At 43.3% G+C, this 12,259-nt stretch overlaps 1 protein-coding gene across 1 annotated transcript in view; it reads right to left on the bottom strand.

Annotated features, from left to right (window-relative positions):
- The window catches only part of LOC141766199 (low-density lipoprotein receptor-related protein 1-like), a 118,064-nt gene that overhangs the window by 14,384 nt on the left and 91,421 nt on the right, over positions 1-12,259 (bottom strand). Inside the window, exons 45-66 of the mRNA XM_074632839.1 lie at positions 10,465-10,590; positions 9,616-9,744; positions 9,402-9,521; positions 9,199-9,312; positions 8,945-9,094; positions 8,592-8,714; positions 8,370-8,486; positions 7,377-7,505; positions 7,141-7,263; positions 6,892-7,032; positions 5,482-5,669; positions 5,197-5,380; positions 5,030-5,115; positions 4,819-4,938; positions 4,459-4,646; positions 3,213-3,418; positions 2,932-3,120; positions 2,704-2,852; positions 2,515-2,608; positions 2,301-2,417; positions 2,082-2,201; positions 1,230-1,352 (exon numbers count right to left, since the gene is read on the bottom strand). Of these exons, the coding sequence (XP_074488940.1) occupies positions 1,230-1,352; positions 2,082-2,201; positions 2,301-2,417; positions 2,515-2,608; positions 2,704-2,852; positions 2,932-3,120; positions 3,213-3,418; positions 4,459-4,646; positions 4,819-4,938; positions 5,030-5,115; positions 5,197-5,380; positions 5,482-5,669; positions 6,892-7,032; positions 7,141-7,263; positions 7,377-7,505; positions 8,370-8,486; positions 8,592-8,714; positions 8,945-9,094; positions 9,199-9,312; positions 9,402-9,521; positions 9,616-9,744; positions 10,465-10,590 (3,036 nt within the window). The remainder of the gene's footprint in view (positions 1-1,229; positions 1,353-2,081; positions 2,202-2,300; positions 2,418-2,514; positions 2,609-2,703; positions 2,853-2,931; positions 3,121-3,212; positions 3,419-4,458; positions 4,647-4,818; positions 4,939-5,029; positions 5,116-5,196; positions 5,381-5,481; positions 5,670-6,891; positions 7,033-7,140; positions 7,264-7,376; positions 7,506-8,369; positions 8,487-8,591; positions 8,715-8,944; positions 9,095-9,198; positions 9,313-9,401; positions 9,522-9,615; positions 9,745-10,464; positions 10,591-12,259) is intronic.

Here is a 12,259-nt window from a genome sequence, read left to right as displayed (position 1 = left end):
GAGATGAAAAAACAAAACTAATAGAAGACACTTCTGATCAGACACAAGTCTCACCATCGTGTGACTTATTGTCTACACAAATGTAACCTGGTAGCTAATGTAATGATTCAGGGAGTTTTTTAAGAAATTTCAGAGAAGTTATTTGCTAATAAATTAAATGTATTATTATATTATTAAATGTATTACATAAATTACAAGCTATTGGGAAATAGCGGAATTAAATAATGTTTATAATAAAGTAATATTTGATACATTTTTAGGTAAATATTGGGGTAATTTGGCAATAATTCCAAAGAAATTTCAAATAGGTTACTTGCTAATTATCACCTAATTACCATGACATTTGCGGACCTGTAAAATGAAGTGTTACCCAATATTCTCTATATTTAATTTTCATCTATTACTGACCAGAGGTGAGACCAAGTCATTGTTTTGCAAGTCACAAGTAAGTCTCAAGTCTTTGCACTCAACTCCCAAGTCATGACTGACATGTCCTAAGTCCTAAACTTTGAGTTTCAATTCCTAATTAAGTCATATTGCGCTCTTCACCAAATGTAATGCCATTTTACTAACAGAGTAACTGATGCAAACTGGTGCTCAGTAGCGTAACGTTAGTTCTTAATGGTTTTCTGCTTCAATTTGATTGGATAATGTCGGATTGGTTCAAACAAATTGGATCTGGAGAATTCAGTGTAAGTGCAAGTTCCAATAATATTCACCAGTGCAACAAAAAAACACCACTTTTTGGGGATTCAGCAATAAACAACAAAAGATAGAAATTCAGTTTGTTCAGTTCAGTTTCCCCCCCATAAGTAGATCCTCTTCCCAAACAAATAAATGTTCTCTCTGTCAGTCCTGTTCAGTTCACCCTGGCGGACTTACCGCCAGTATCGGGCAGTTGATCGTCTTCTTATACATACTTTTGAATCTTCGGGCTTGGCAGAAGGTATCAAGTATTCAAGTCAAAAGGCTCAAGTCCAAGTGAAGTCACAAGTCATTGGTGTTTAAGTCCAAGTCGACTTGCAAGTCTTTTTTGATTTTGGCAAGTCGAGTCAAATTCAAGTCAAGTCCAAGTCATGTGACTCGAGTCCACACCTCCGTTACTGACCTCCAGAGCCTCCCATCAATATAATCAGTCAGGTCCTCTTAGAGAACCGTGTTCATGCTGTAGAGGAGACTCATTTCTTAAGCAGAGGTGTTGTTTTGTGCAGTAATGAGCTGCGTCTTACTGCAGTTGGCCGGCTCGTCAGATCCATCCACACAGTCATTGTCCCTGTCACACACCCACACCCGTGGGATGCAGCGCTTGGTGATGGCACACTGGAACTGGTTGGGGGCACACGTCACTTCCGCTGCACAAGAAACAGACAGATAAGCCGCTAAATACAGAAGAATTTAGCTACTTACATCACAAATTTCACAAATTAAAATGACTACAATGCTAAAGTCCTGCTAAAGGGCCCTCGATTTTGCTATTCTTCTTGCAGCCTCGCAGTTAAAGGTGCTAAAATGTAAATTTGGACCTCAGGACGGCACTGCAGAACAGTTCATGTGATCTCATGAATGCGCTCAGCAAATGTCATGGCAATTACGTTATGCAGCATCGTTTGGCCTCAGGGTATCGCTAAAGGAAAGGTCAAAAATGGGCAGAGATCCTCTGGGGGGGCGTGACAGTGTTCAGCAATGTCCCGTCTACTCATTAGATTCTGAGATACAGTATGTGTAAGTGGAAACTGTGGCTCACGGAGGCGATAGAGGAAAGGTCAAAGGGGTCACTATAAACAGTAGGGTTCATCCAGTGGGGACAAAACAACATATTCTCATCCCAACTCGTCACATACTGCCGCTTTGTCACGCCCCTTGGCGTCACTTTAGGTTTAGGCAACAAAACCACACAGTTAGGTTTAGGAAAAAACGACACGGTTGGGTTTAAAACTACTGTTTGTAAAGTTGTAGAGATATCTTGCTCTGGACCAACGTGTTCAGATAAATGAACATTGTACCAAGGTCACCATCCTTGCAGGGCAAAAACTGAAAACTAACAGAGGGCCTAAGGACACTAGAAGGGCACTGAGACTCACGACAGTCTTTCTCATCCTCTCCCTCGCCACAGTTGTCCTGTCCATTGCAGCGGAAGATGCCAGGGATGCAGCGACTGGGGTGGCTGCATTTAAACTGACTTGGCAGGCACACATGGATGTCTGGAAACAGAACGACAACAAAGGAGAAAGGATGTGGGTTATTATGGGTAAACCTTGGAAAAATATTAAAATTATTTTAGCATGTGTGGGTGCACGTACCACAATTGGCCTCATCAGAGTTGTCTTGGCAGTCATTGTCCCCGTCGCAGATGTAGGCCGGGTTGGTGCAGATGCCCGTACCACACTGGAACTGGCCCGGTCTGCATTTGAACTCAGCTATGGTGACAAAACACAGCACATTATTAACCAGAACAAACAAAACAACGATGAATATTATCACGATTATTGTCGTCATTCTACAATCATCACTCACGGCAGTCAGCAGGCTCATCGGAGCGATCCCCGCAGTCGTCCTCAGTGTCACACTTCCACCAAAACGGAATGCACTTGTCATTTTTGCAAACAAACTGAAAGGGACAGAAGAGAAAAGCATTTTTTTTTTTTTTCAAGTTAACAATGTTGTGTTAATACAGGCTGAAACAGCAGCCTCAAGCTAGCTCACCTGGCTTGCAGTGCAGTTGGACAAGCACTGTCTTCCATCAGCTGCCAGGTAAAAGTTAGTGGGACAGGCACACTTGTAGCCGCCTCCAGGTGAGATCAGACACAGGTTACTGCAGCCTCCTTGGTTGTCTTGGCACGGGTGGTCGGCCACTAAAGAACAAGGAGATTATCAGACAGGGTCCAGGACATGGATGGAGATTTACATGTGTAACGTGTGACTTGGTTTTACCTTCAGGCTGGCGGTACGGGTGGTAAATGTGGACGTCCATCGGTCTGTGTAAGGTGCTGATCAGCACGGTCTTGTTGACTCCCAGTGTTTTATGAGCTCTGTTGATGGACTTTGTCTCCCAGTCCGTCCAGTAGATGTACTCCTCAAACAGAGTCATAGCAAAGATGTGGGGGATGTCCTGAACGAGGACTACAGGGGCACAGACACAAAGACAAGTAAGTCAGTAACTTCAACTGGAAAAGTGCACAAAGACACTCCAGTTGAGTTTATGTGTGTGTTACCTGTGTGTCTGTTGGTTCCATCCAGGCTGGCGAACGCGATGTAGTCCTCTCGAGCATCGGCCCAGTAGATGCGGTCGTTGATAAAGTCCAGCGTGAGGCCGTTGGGCCAGGTGATCTTATCCTCGATAATGGCACTCCGGTTGGAGCCATCCATCCCGATCCTTCCTATGTGGGGGGTGTCACCCCAGTCTGACCAGTATAAGTACCTGTCAGGGATGTGCTGTATTAGCTTATTGGTCATTACAAACAGAATTTAACACCCAGTGGGTTCCAGATGTCTCGTTTGTTAACAAAAACAATGATATTTACTGCATATAACTGACAACTAAAGACCCGGTTCCACCGCAGGAACTTTCCCCCTGAACAAGGAACCTTTTGAGGAGCTCATTGAGTTTCGACCGCAGTGACCATGGTCTAAATTAAGTTCCGGGGACATTTTCCGGGGCCTTTTTACCCCCCAAAAAGGGTCCTGGTCGGGGGTAGTACTTTCTGAAAGTACCGTAACTTTCAGTTGGGGTTCGCAGGGATGACTGGCTGCTTCAACAACTTCAACAACTTCAACTCATGTAGCGCTTCATTCATAAACAAGGAAATACTCTAGTTTTGATTTAAGACCATTTTAGAACAAGGGGAGAGCACGTTTCTTTGTTTGATAGCATTGAAAGTAAAGTTAGGCTTTGCTGTCGGCCTCCCGACTCATTAAAAAAGAGAGAAATAAAAGAGAGAAAGATCATGAGGGCGACCGGTAACGTTAGAAGAGACAGACAGCGCTATCGTTCTGTGAATGAGATAAAGGAATGGTATTTTCTGATTGTTTCACGGTGGTTACGTTCTAAAGCACAAATAAACAACCATCAAACACCCAACAGATGATTTACTGATGATTCACTGAACTGCAGGCTGCAGGGTGTGTTTACCACTACAACCACCAGCAGCCCTCGTCCCATGTCATGTTGCTTTCTCATACGTCAGCGGACTAATTTGCCTAATCTTCGCAGGTCTTTAGACCGCTTTAGAAACGTAGACAACACTGGGCTGAAGAAATCTTTTAGTTCCTTGGAAAGTAGTTCCTGGGACTAGAATTACCAGGCACTTTTGGTGGTAACCCAGCTTTTAGTACCAGATTAACTCAGCAGTACATGAATTGATGTTGTTGGTAAAATGCACCCATCTTGCATCCAAACACAATGAAACAAACTTTCCCTTTGCTTCTACTTTCTGAAAAGTTGTGTAGTGTCACTCTTACCCGTAGCGTACGTCCACAGCCACAGCACGTGGTTCCCTCAGGCCGCTGTTCACCAGAACTGTCCGGTAAGCTCCGTTCAGCTTTGACACCTCGATAGTGTCCCGTCCCTTATCGCACCAGTACAGGTTTCCTCCCACCCAGTCCACTGCCAGACCATCTGGGTTGCTGAGTGATGTGCGATGAAGGACCTAACAAATGAGAAAGCGGTATATCCTTGAATGAAGTCTGTGCCTCACAATGAGGCATTCAATTATGTTTTCCTGGGTTTTCGCTGCCAATGCATGCATACAAATGAAGATGAATGTTAAGACCGAGAGGGTATTACCAGCACATTTCACTGTCCACCATATCCACACTGACCTGAACGTCGCTGCCGTTGATGTGCATGCGTCGGATCATGCTTCCCTGGGTGGTCACGTCTGTCCAATAAATCATCTGCTGGCGATAGTCGAAGTCCAGAGCCACGGCATTGTTCAAGCCCTGTCAAAGCACGGAAGCTGCATCAGTCTGGGCCGGCGATAAACCCGTTTCTAAGCCCTTCGAAAGGACATACTGTATCTGCAAGTCTCACCTGTTTGAGCAGCGTGTAGTTGGAGCCATCTAAATTGAGCTTCCTCAGATAGTAGCGGTTGGCGAAGATCAGGAAGGGTTCTTCATCTGCAGGGAGGGAAACGTCATGTGTGAGTGGATTTACCTGAAACACTTCCTGGATGTTATTAATCTTGTCATGTTTCTTACCGGAGGTGGATTTGCATATGGTGGGGTTTTCAGGGCTGAGCATGAAACCCTCCACACACAGACAGTGGAAGCTGCCGTGCGTGTTGATGCAGCGCTGCGTGCAGGGATAGGTGGTTGTGCACTCGTCTATGTCGACGCACGTCTTCCCGTCATCTTTCAGACGGAAGCCAGGGTGGCATCTACACTGTGAGGGGGGGGGGGGGGAGCAAAGTACGGAGCAGGTAAAGCAACAGCGCGTGCTGTTACTGAGAGAGCTCAAGTCAGAGTTTCACGGTGTTCACTTACCTTGAAGCCTATTTTGAGGTCTTCACAGAGCTGGGAGCAGCCGCTCAGTTTGCTGTTCAGGCACTCGTTAATAAAGCAGTTCAGCTCATCGGAGCCGTCGCCACAGTCGTCCTTATGGTCACAGAGCAACGTCTCGTTGACACAATTTCCATTATTGCAGGCGTACGCGGTGTCGTTGCATTTCTTCTCTGTGGAAAGAAATGAAATGAGAATGTCAACCTGTGCGGCTGATATCATTTCAGAGCCTCAGGAATTATTTCCTGTCACAGCTGTTGAGAGGGCTTTCCAGTTGCCAGAAATATAACAACAAGTATTGGTGACACTTTCACTTTTATGTGGATTAACATAGTACTTAGACTGGATGTGCCTTCTCCCATGATCGCTTTCAGTGCTGTTGATCTGCTGTATGCACTATGATGTTTGTCCTTTGTCATGTCATAATAGTTTGTTGCGAAGGAGGTTAAATAACGCTCCAAACTTTCACTACATTTTGGTGAGGAAAATCTGGCATTGCCATTTTAAAAAAAGGGATCGCTTGACCTCTGACCTCAAGATATGTGAATGAAAATGGGTTCTAAATCCTACGTGTCTCCCCTTTACAGACATGTAAAGTATGATTATCACATGCAGTTTGTAGTCATAGTCAAATCAGCACACTGACACACTGACAGCTGTTGTTTCCTGTTGGGCATGAGTTTACCATGTTGTGATTTGAGCATATCTTTTTATGCTAAATGCAGAACCTGTGAGGATTTCTGGACAATATGTGTCACTGTTTTGTGTTGTTAATTGATTTCCAATAATAAATATATAAATACATTTGCATAAAGCAGCATAGTTGTCCACTCCCATGTTGATAAGAGTATTAAATACTTGACGAATCTCCCTTTAAGGTACATTTTGAACAGATGAAAAATGTGCGATTAATTTGCGATTAATCGCGATTAACTATCGACAATCATGTGATTAATCGGGATTAAGTATTTTAATTGATTGACAGCCCTAATTATATCATTTTATTATAATTACTGATACATCGATGTGTTCATCACTTTAATGTTGCAGCTAGTAACGGTGGAGCTCATTTTAATTATATTATATACTGCTGGGTAGTTTAATTTATAATAATACATCCATCATTTATAAGTTGATTATATTTTGTATTAAAAAGTACAATATTTACCTCTGAGATGTAGTGGGGTGGAAGTATAAAGTAGAAGAAATGGAAATACTCAAGTAAAGTACAAGTACTTCAGAATTGTACTTAAGTACAGTACTTGAGTAAATATAATCAGTTACTTTCCACCACTGCAGATAAATTTGGCATAATGATATAACACTTGTCAATGTCAATTAATGTACTGATTCAATTAGATAAATAGATAAAAGAAAAGGCCGTGTGGAACTAACCTGGCCCGGTGCATCGTGGGTTCTTGGGGGCTTCGTCTGATTGGTCGTGGCAGTCGAAGTCTCCATCGCACTCCCATGAACTCTGGATGAGGCAGCGTCCGTTGGCACAGCGGAACTCATTGGCTCCACATGTCGGATATTCTGCGGCGAGAAATGGCACGAGGGTGAACTCATTGTGGAGAGCGAGGAGGAGGAGAGAGCTTTTTTAAAATCACCCCGTCAGGAATAAGAGGTCATGGTTCCACTCACCACACTCCTGGGACTCGTCTGAGCCGTCGCTGCAGTCGCTGTCATGGTCACACACAAAGTGCTTGGGGATACACTGTCGGTTCTGGCACATGAACTCGTTGCTGCTGCACGTGTTGTTGAACACTGAGACATAAAAACATTTGGAGCGTGAATAAGGTAAATTATCTCTTTCTTAGTCTCTCTGGGTTATTAAAATGTTCTTATTTTGACCGAATCCAACCCCAGCCTGCACTCACCACAGCCAGCTTTGACGCTCTCGTCGGCGCCATCAGGACAGTCTTTATCCCCGTCACACTTCCAACGCTGAGGGATACACATATGTGATCCAGGACACTGGAACGCCTCGGGACTGCAGGTTTTGGTCTCTGTGATGGAAAGAGGTTATTGAAAATGATTTGATGCCCTGAGTATTGAATATACCAGATATATATCAGATCATTATTAGGGCTGTCAGAGTTAATGCCATAATAACGCGTTAACACAAATTTGTTTTTAATGCCACTAATTTCTTTAACACATTAATGCAATTGATCTTTCTTTTATAGTGAAGATACTAGCATCATATGAAACTAGAAAACGTAAGGAATCCATTGGTACCAACCATGACATACTAGCTTGCTGCGAAAGAAGCAGGTTAAATAATGCCTCAAACTTACTTACTTAATATTTGTCATTGTTTTGTGTTGTTAATTGATTTCCAATAATAAATATATACATACATTTGCATAAAGCAAGCATATTTCTTACGCCTATGTTGAGAGCATTAAAACCTTGACAAATCTCCCTTTAAGGTACATTTGAATAGATAAAAAATGTGTAATTAATTTGCGATTAATCGTGATTAACTATGGACAATCATGTGATTAATCACGATTAAATATTTAATCGATTGACAGCACTAATAATTATATTCTGGGAATGTTTCAGAGCCAGAATGATTGATTAAAGCTCACAAAAACCAAAATTCTTTACAAACACGCCGATGTTTTAGTCCATATTTCACTTGAGTGTTGTGCAGTAGTCACCAGCTGAATTAAAGCTCTACCTAAAAGAGTCTCATAATATCCACAAATGAGATGATTCCTCCAAGTTTAATAATGTAATGCACGTTTTAGATTTTTCCACAGAATCTACTGCTGTCAAAATATCTTTGGTGCTGGATACATTAGCGCTAATTGTTCTTGTATTTGCATTCACAAAAGGTTTAAAGGTTTGTGCCCAACACTCACTGCACTTGCTGTCCTCGTCGCTGCTGTCGCCGCAGTCGTCGGCTCCGTCGCACACCCAGCGGTTGGGAATGCAGCGGTGGTTCCCACACTCAAACTGAGAGGCTGAGCAGAATTTATCTAGAGGTCCAGAGAAGAATGCATGAAGTGCAAAACACAAGCGTCAAAACAAAGTAACGGTCTGGTTGACGTGCAGCTTGTTTGGGCTCTAGTATCTAAACTTACCACAGTGAGCCTCGTCCGCGCCGTTCTCACAGTCATTCTCCTTATCACAAGTCCAGCTCATAGGGATACAACGTCCACTAGGACAGGCGAAGAAGGGTGTTGGACACTTTGTTTTACCGCTCCCTGGTAGAGTGATGGAAAAGTCAAAGAAGAAAAACATGAAGGAGTTAAGCCAGTGCCAATGTTTTCAAGGAGAATTTCCCAAACCACAATTTAATGGATGAAAACATTCGTTGTTTTTGTTCCGTTTGGAATAATCCAATTTGGACTTCTAGCTCTAATCCATCTGTGGAAAAATAATTTCACTTTTTACGTGCTATACTGCATGTACAGAAAATACGAGTATAAAATACCTGGGCAATTTCTTTCATCTGAGAAGTCTCCACAGTCATTAGCTCCGTCACACAGCCATGAAGTGGCGTAGCAGAGCGTGGTGAACTCGCACTTCTGAAATGTCACTCCTTTCACTCCCAGATGGAAGTAACTGGAACAGTCCGTGGCAGCTTAAAAACAAAAAAAGAGAGCAACACTACTTTATACCGCAGCCGGGGAGAAAGTGTTCCCTCACAGTTAGAGATTCTGAATGATTCGGATGATTTTAACTTACTGCAGTTCATCTCGTCGCTGGCATCCTGACAGTCCACTTTCTGGTTGCACTTGCTGGAGTTGGTGATGCAGCCTCCGTCTCTGCACTGGAACTGATCGGCTATGCACAGCGTGGCTGACAAAACAAGAGACGGTGTTTAGGTGGAATATAATTTGAAAATGTCACATGACTGCAGGCGGGAAGAACTTGTTTAATCAACTCACTGTTACAGAAGACTTCATCAGAATTGTCTCCACAGTCGTCCTGCCCGTTGCACCAGGAGCTATGCCCGACACAGCGGGTGTTCACACACCGCCTGTAACCCTTCTTGCACACACGGTTGGCTGAGAACCAGACGAGAAACGACACACTCAAATTAGAAATGTCAACGAGAAATATGGATGACACTGTTTTGACTGAGAGAACGGTTCCACTCACCACAGTAGGACTGTTTCTCATCAGACTTGTCCTTGCAGTTGGCCATGCCGTCACAAGTCAGCGTGTAGTTAACACAATCTCCGTTTCCACACTCAAACTCATCAATGTTGTTACATGTAGTGTTGAGAGCTGCGAGACAAAGACAGAAAAATGCACTTAGGAAGAGTTGCCTTCCCCTGAGGCACGCAGCATGGAAAACCCTTCTGTGCTTGTTCAAATCCATTCAAAGCCTGATCTCAGTCTTTTGATTAAAAATACAAAATATTTGAATAAAATAGTGTGGAGAAGATTACTTTTTTTAAACTTTACATGGTATCACTTCTCTGGCTTCTAAAGTTTTTTTTAACACTTGAACCGCCAGGCTCTTTAGGGGTACGATTTTCTCCAAATCCTTCGCCAAAGAGCATCTGTATCTTTTGGTTCGTGCTGATCGGTCATTAACCCCTCATCAATCTCCACCTCTTTAGCGCATTGTGACGCTGTGTTCAGTCGATACACAGACCCACACACCGCACACAGCTTATCTAACAGTTAGAATGCGTCAGTTCGGTTGCCGGGGGAAAGTCGGAGGAGAGTACCAACGTTAATCTGCGCTACTCCTGGCAACTAAAGGGGGCTTTTGTCATAAAAAATCCATCTTTTTGGTTTTCTAAATGACATTCAATCAATATGACAATACAGGCATGTGCAGAATAGATATTTAGGAAAAGTCAGTGCAGGAGGGAAACATATCATACAATGACAGTGGAATAATTAAGATTTTGGAACCACACTGTTAAATTGAGTAAGCTATGGCCGTCCTAGTGTTCAATCAAACTTCGTTTTTTTATTATTTGTATTATATATTACCTATGCAGGTGTTGTCTTCCAAAAGCTGTCTGTCGCCACGGCAACTGCAGTTAACCCTTCCCTCAGAGGTCAACAAACACAGGTCCTGACACCCTCCGTTGTTAACACGGCACAGTGAGAACTCACCTATGAAGAGATGAGGAAAGTTAAGGAGGTTTAGCCACACAAACCTGCACATATTAACACACACACACACACACAGTTGGCTAAGACTTTCCACATCCACCCTCCTGACACACAAGCAAACACCACCCCACCCCTCCGCCCACATGTGTGCATCCACATCAGCAGACAGATACGGCTGCATGAATGTGGCGAATGGCTCTGCCTCCGCTGAATGCATAATTCAATGTGACTCAATCTAAATGGGATTTGCAGCTATTACCGCGGGCTCTCGGCTCGTATGGTCGCTGAGGGTATTGGAGCGTGACAGAGTTTACCGAATGAGGCAACTTGAGGGAGGAAGATGGCCAACGATAACGGTAGAGAAAAAAAACGCAGCGCAGCATTGATTTATAAGGATACAGACGATGGGAGATGTAGAACAAGATGAGTTGGAGAAAGAGGTGGAGACGTATGGATTGTGAAGTGAAGAACAGCAATTCAGCAGGCACTCGTGTGTGTGTGTGTGTGTGTTTGTGTGTGTGTGTCTGTGGTGATATAGAGCTGATATTGGGGTTGTGAATGTCAGGTGGGCCCATTCTGTAAAATGTCATCAACTCATCTGCTGCAGTGTCACTCCTAGATTACTTCTGTCATTAACTGCTCTGTTGGGACAGAAAAACATCTTTGTGTTTTGTGTGTGTTTAGGTACAACACTTACAGCCCATACCAAAACCTTTCAGTTGATTAGTTTGATTTATGGTGTTATCACCAAGGAACTATATATATGTGTTGTGTGTGTTCTTTCTGCTCTCTCTCCTGTGTCTCTTCAGGTGCCGCCCTCACCCCGCCATGCAGCTGCAGTGAGTGGATGTACGGCGGCTGGGCTCAATCACTCATTAGGGCCGAGTGGTTAAGAGACCGGAGAGACGAACAGACGGGGCTGGTGGCGTGTGTGTTGGTTGACGTCGGTTGAGTAAGTGTGTACCGGGGTCGGTAGCTCCGTTCTAGAGGGGGGGTGTTTATTCGTCTTGTGCTGCGGTCTGTTTCTTAGTGCCGCTTTCCTTGTAGAAAGTAGATTTCAGTTGGTCATTGTGAGCATTTAATTTGATTTTACTGTTTGTAGTGGCTACTATCAATCAAAAGCTGCTAAGATGCTAAGTAGGCTCTTTACTGTGACCTGTTCCAAGAAATCCATAAGTCCAGATGCATTTATGTTGCTTATTTAAATGAAAAGAATGACAAGCAATAACTTAGGCTAACTGGAATAACTAAAGTAGATGATGTGACGTGACGGTCAACAGAAAATGTCTGAGCCTAACTCACCCTCTTTGTCTGAATCCTGCCGTGCAAGTGCACAGGTAAATAAAGTGAAAAACACACCCTTTTGGTGGCAATTACCGGAAATGATAGTAACCAAAAAGAACGTGTGTGGCCTAAACAAATGATAATAAACAATACAGGCTACATGTATATTTTGGCTCGTACACTATCAATATATTGTGACTTTTTTTTAACTTTGGTTGTCCATGCTTCTCTTTCCCTGAGTTTATTCTATTACTTCTCCCCTCAACCCCTGGACCCTAATCGAGGAACGTAACAAACTATAACCTGTGCTGTAATAAAATGTAAAGACATTACCTCAAGTTCTACACAGCAGATGGTTGCTCAACTTGTAAATATAAACAAAATG

The sequence above is a fragment of the Sebastes fasciatus genome, chromosome 1, assembly GCF_043250625.1.
Source record: "Sebastes fasciatus isolate fSebFas1 chromosome 1, fSebFas1.pri, whole genome shotgun sequence".
Classification (NCBI taxonomy): domain Eukaryota; kingdom Metazoa; phylum Chordata; class Actinopteri; order Perciformes; family Sebastidae; genus Sebastes; species Sebastes fasciatus.
This window is presented reverse-complemented; position numbering and strand designations above follow the sequence as displayed.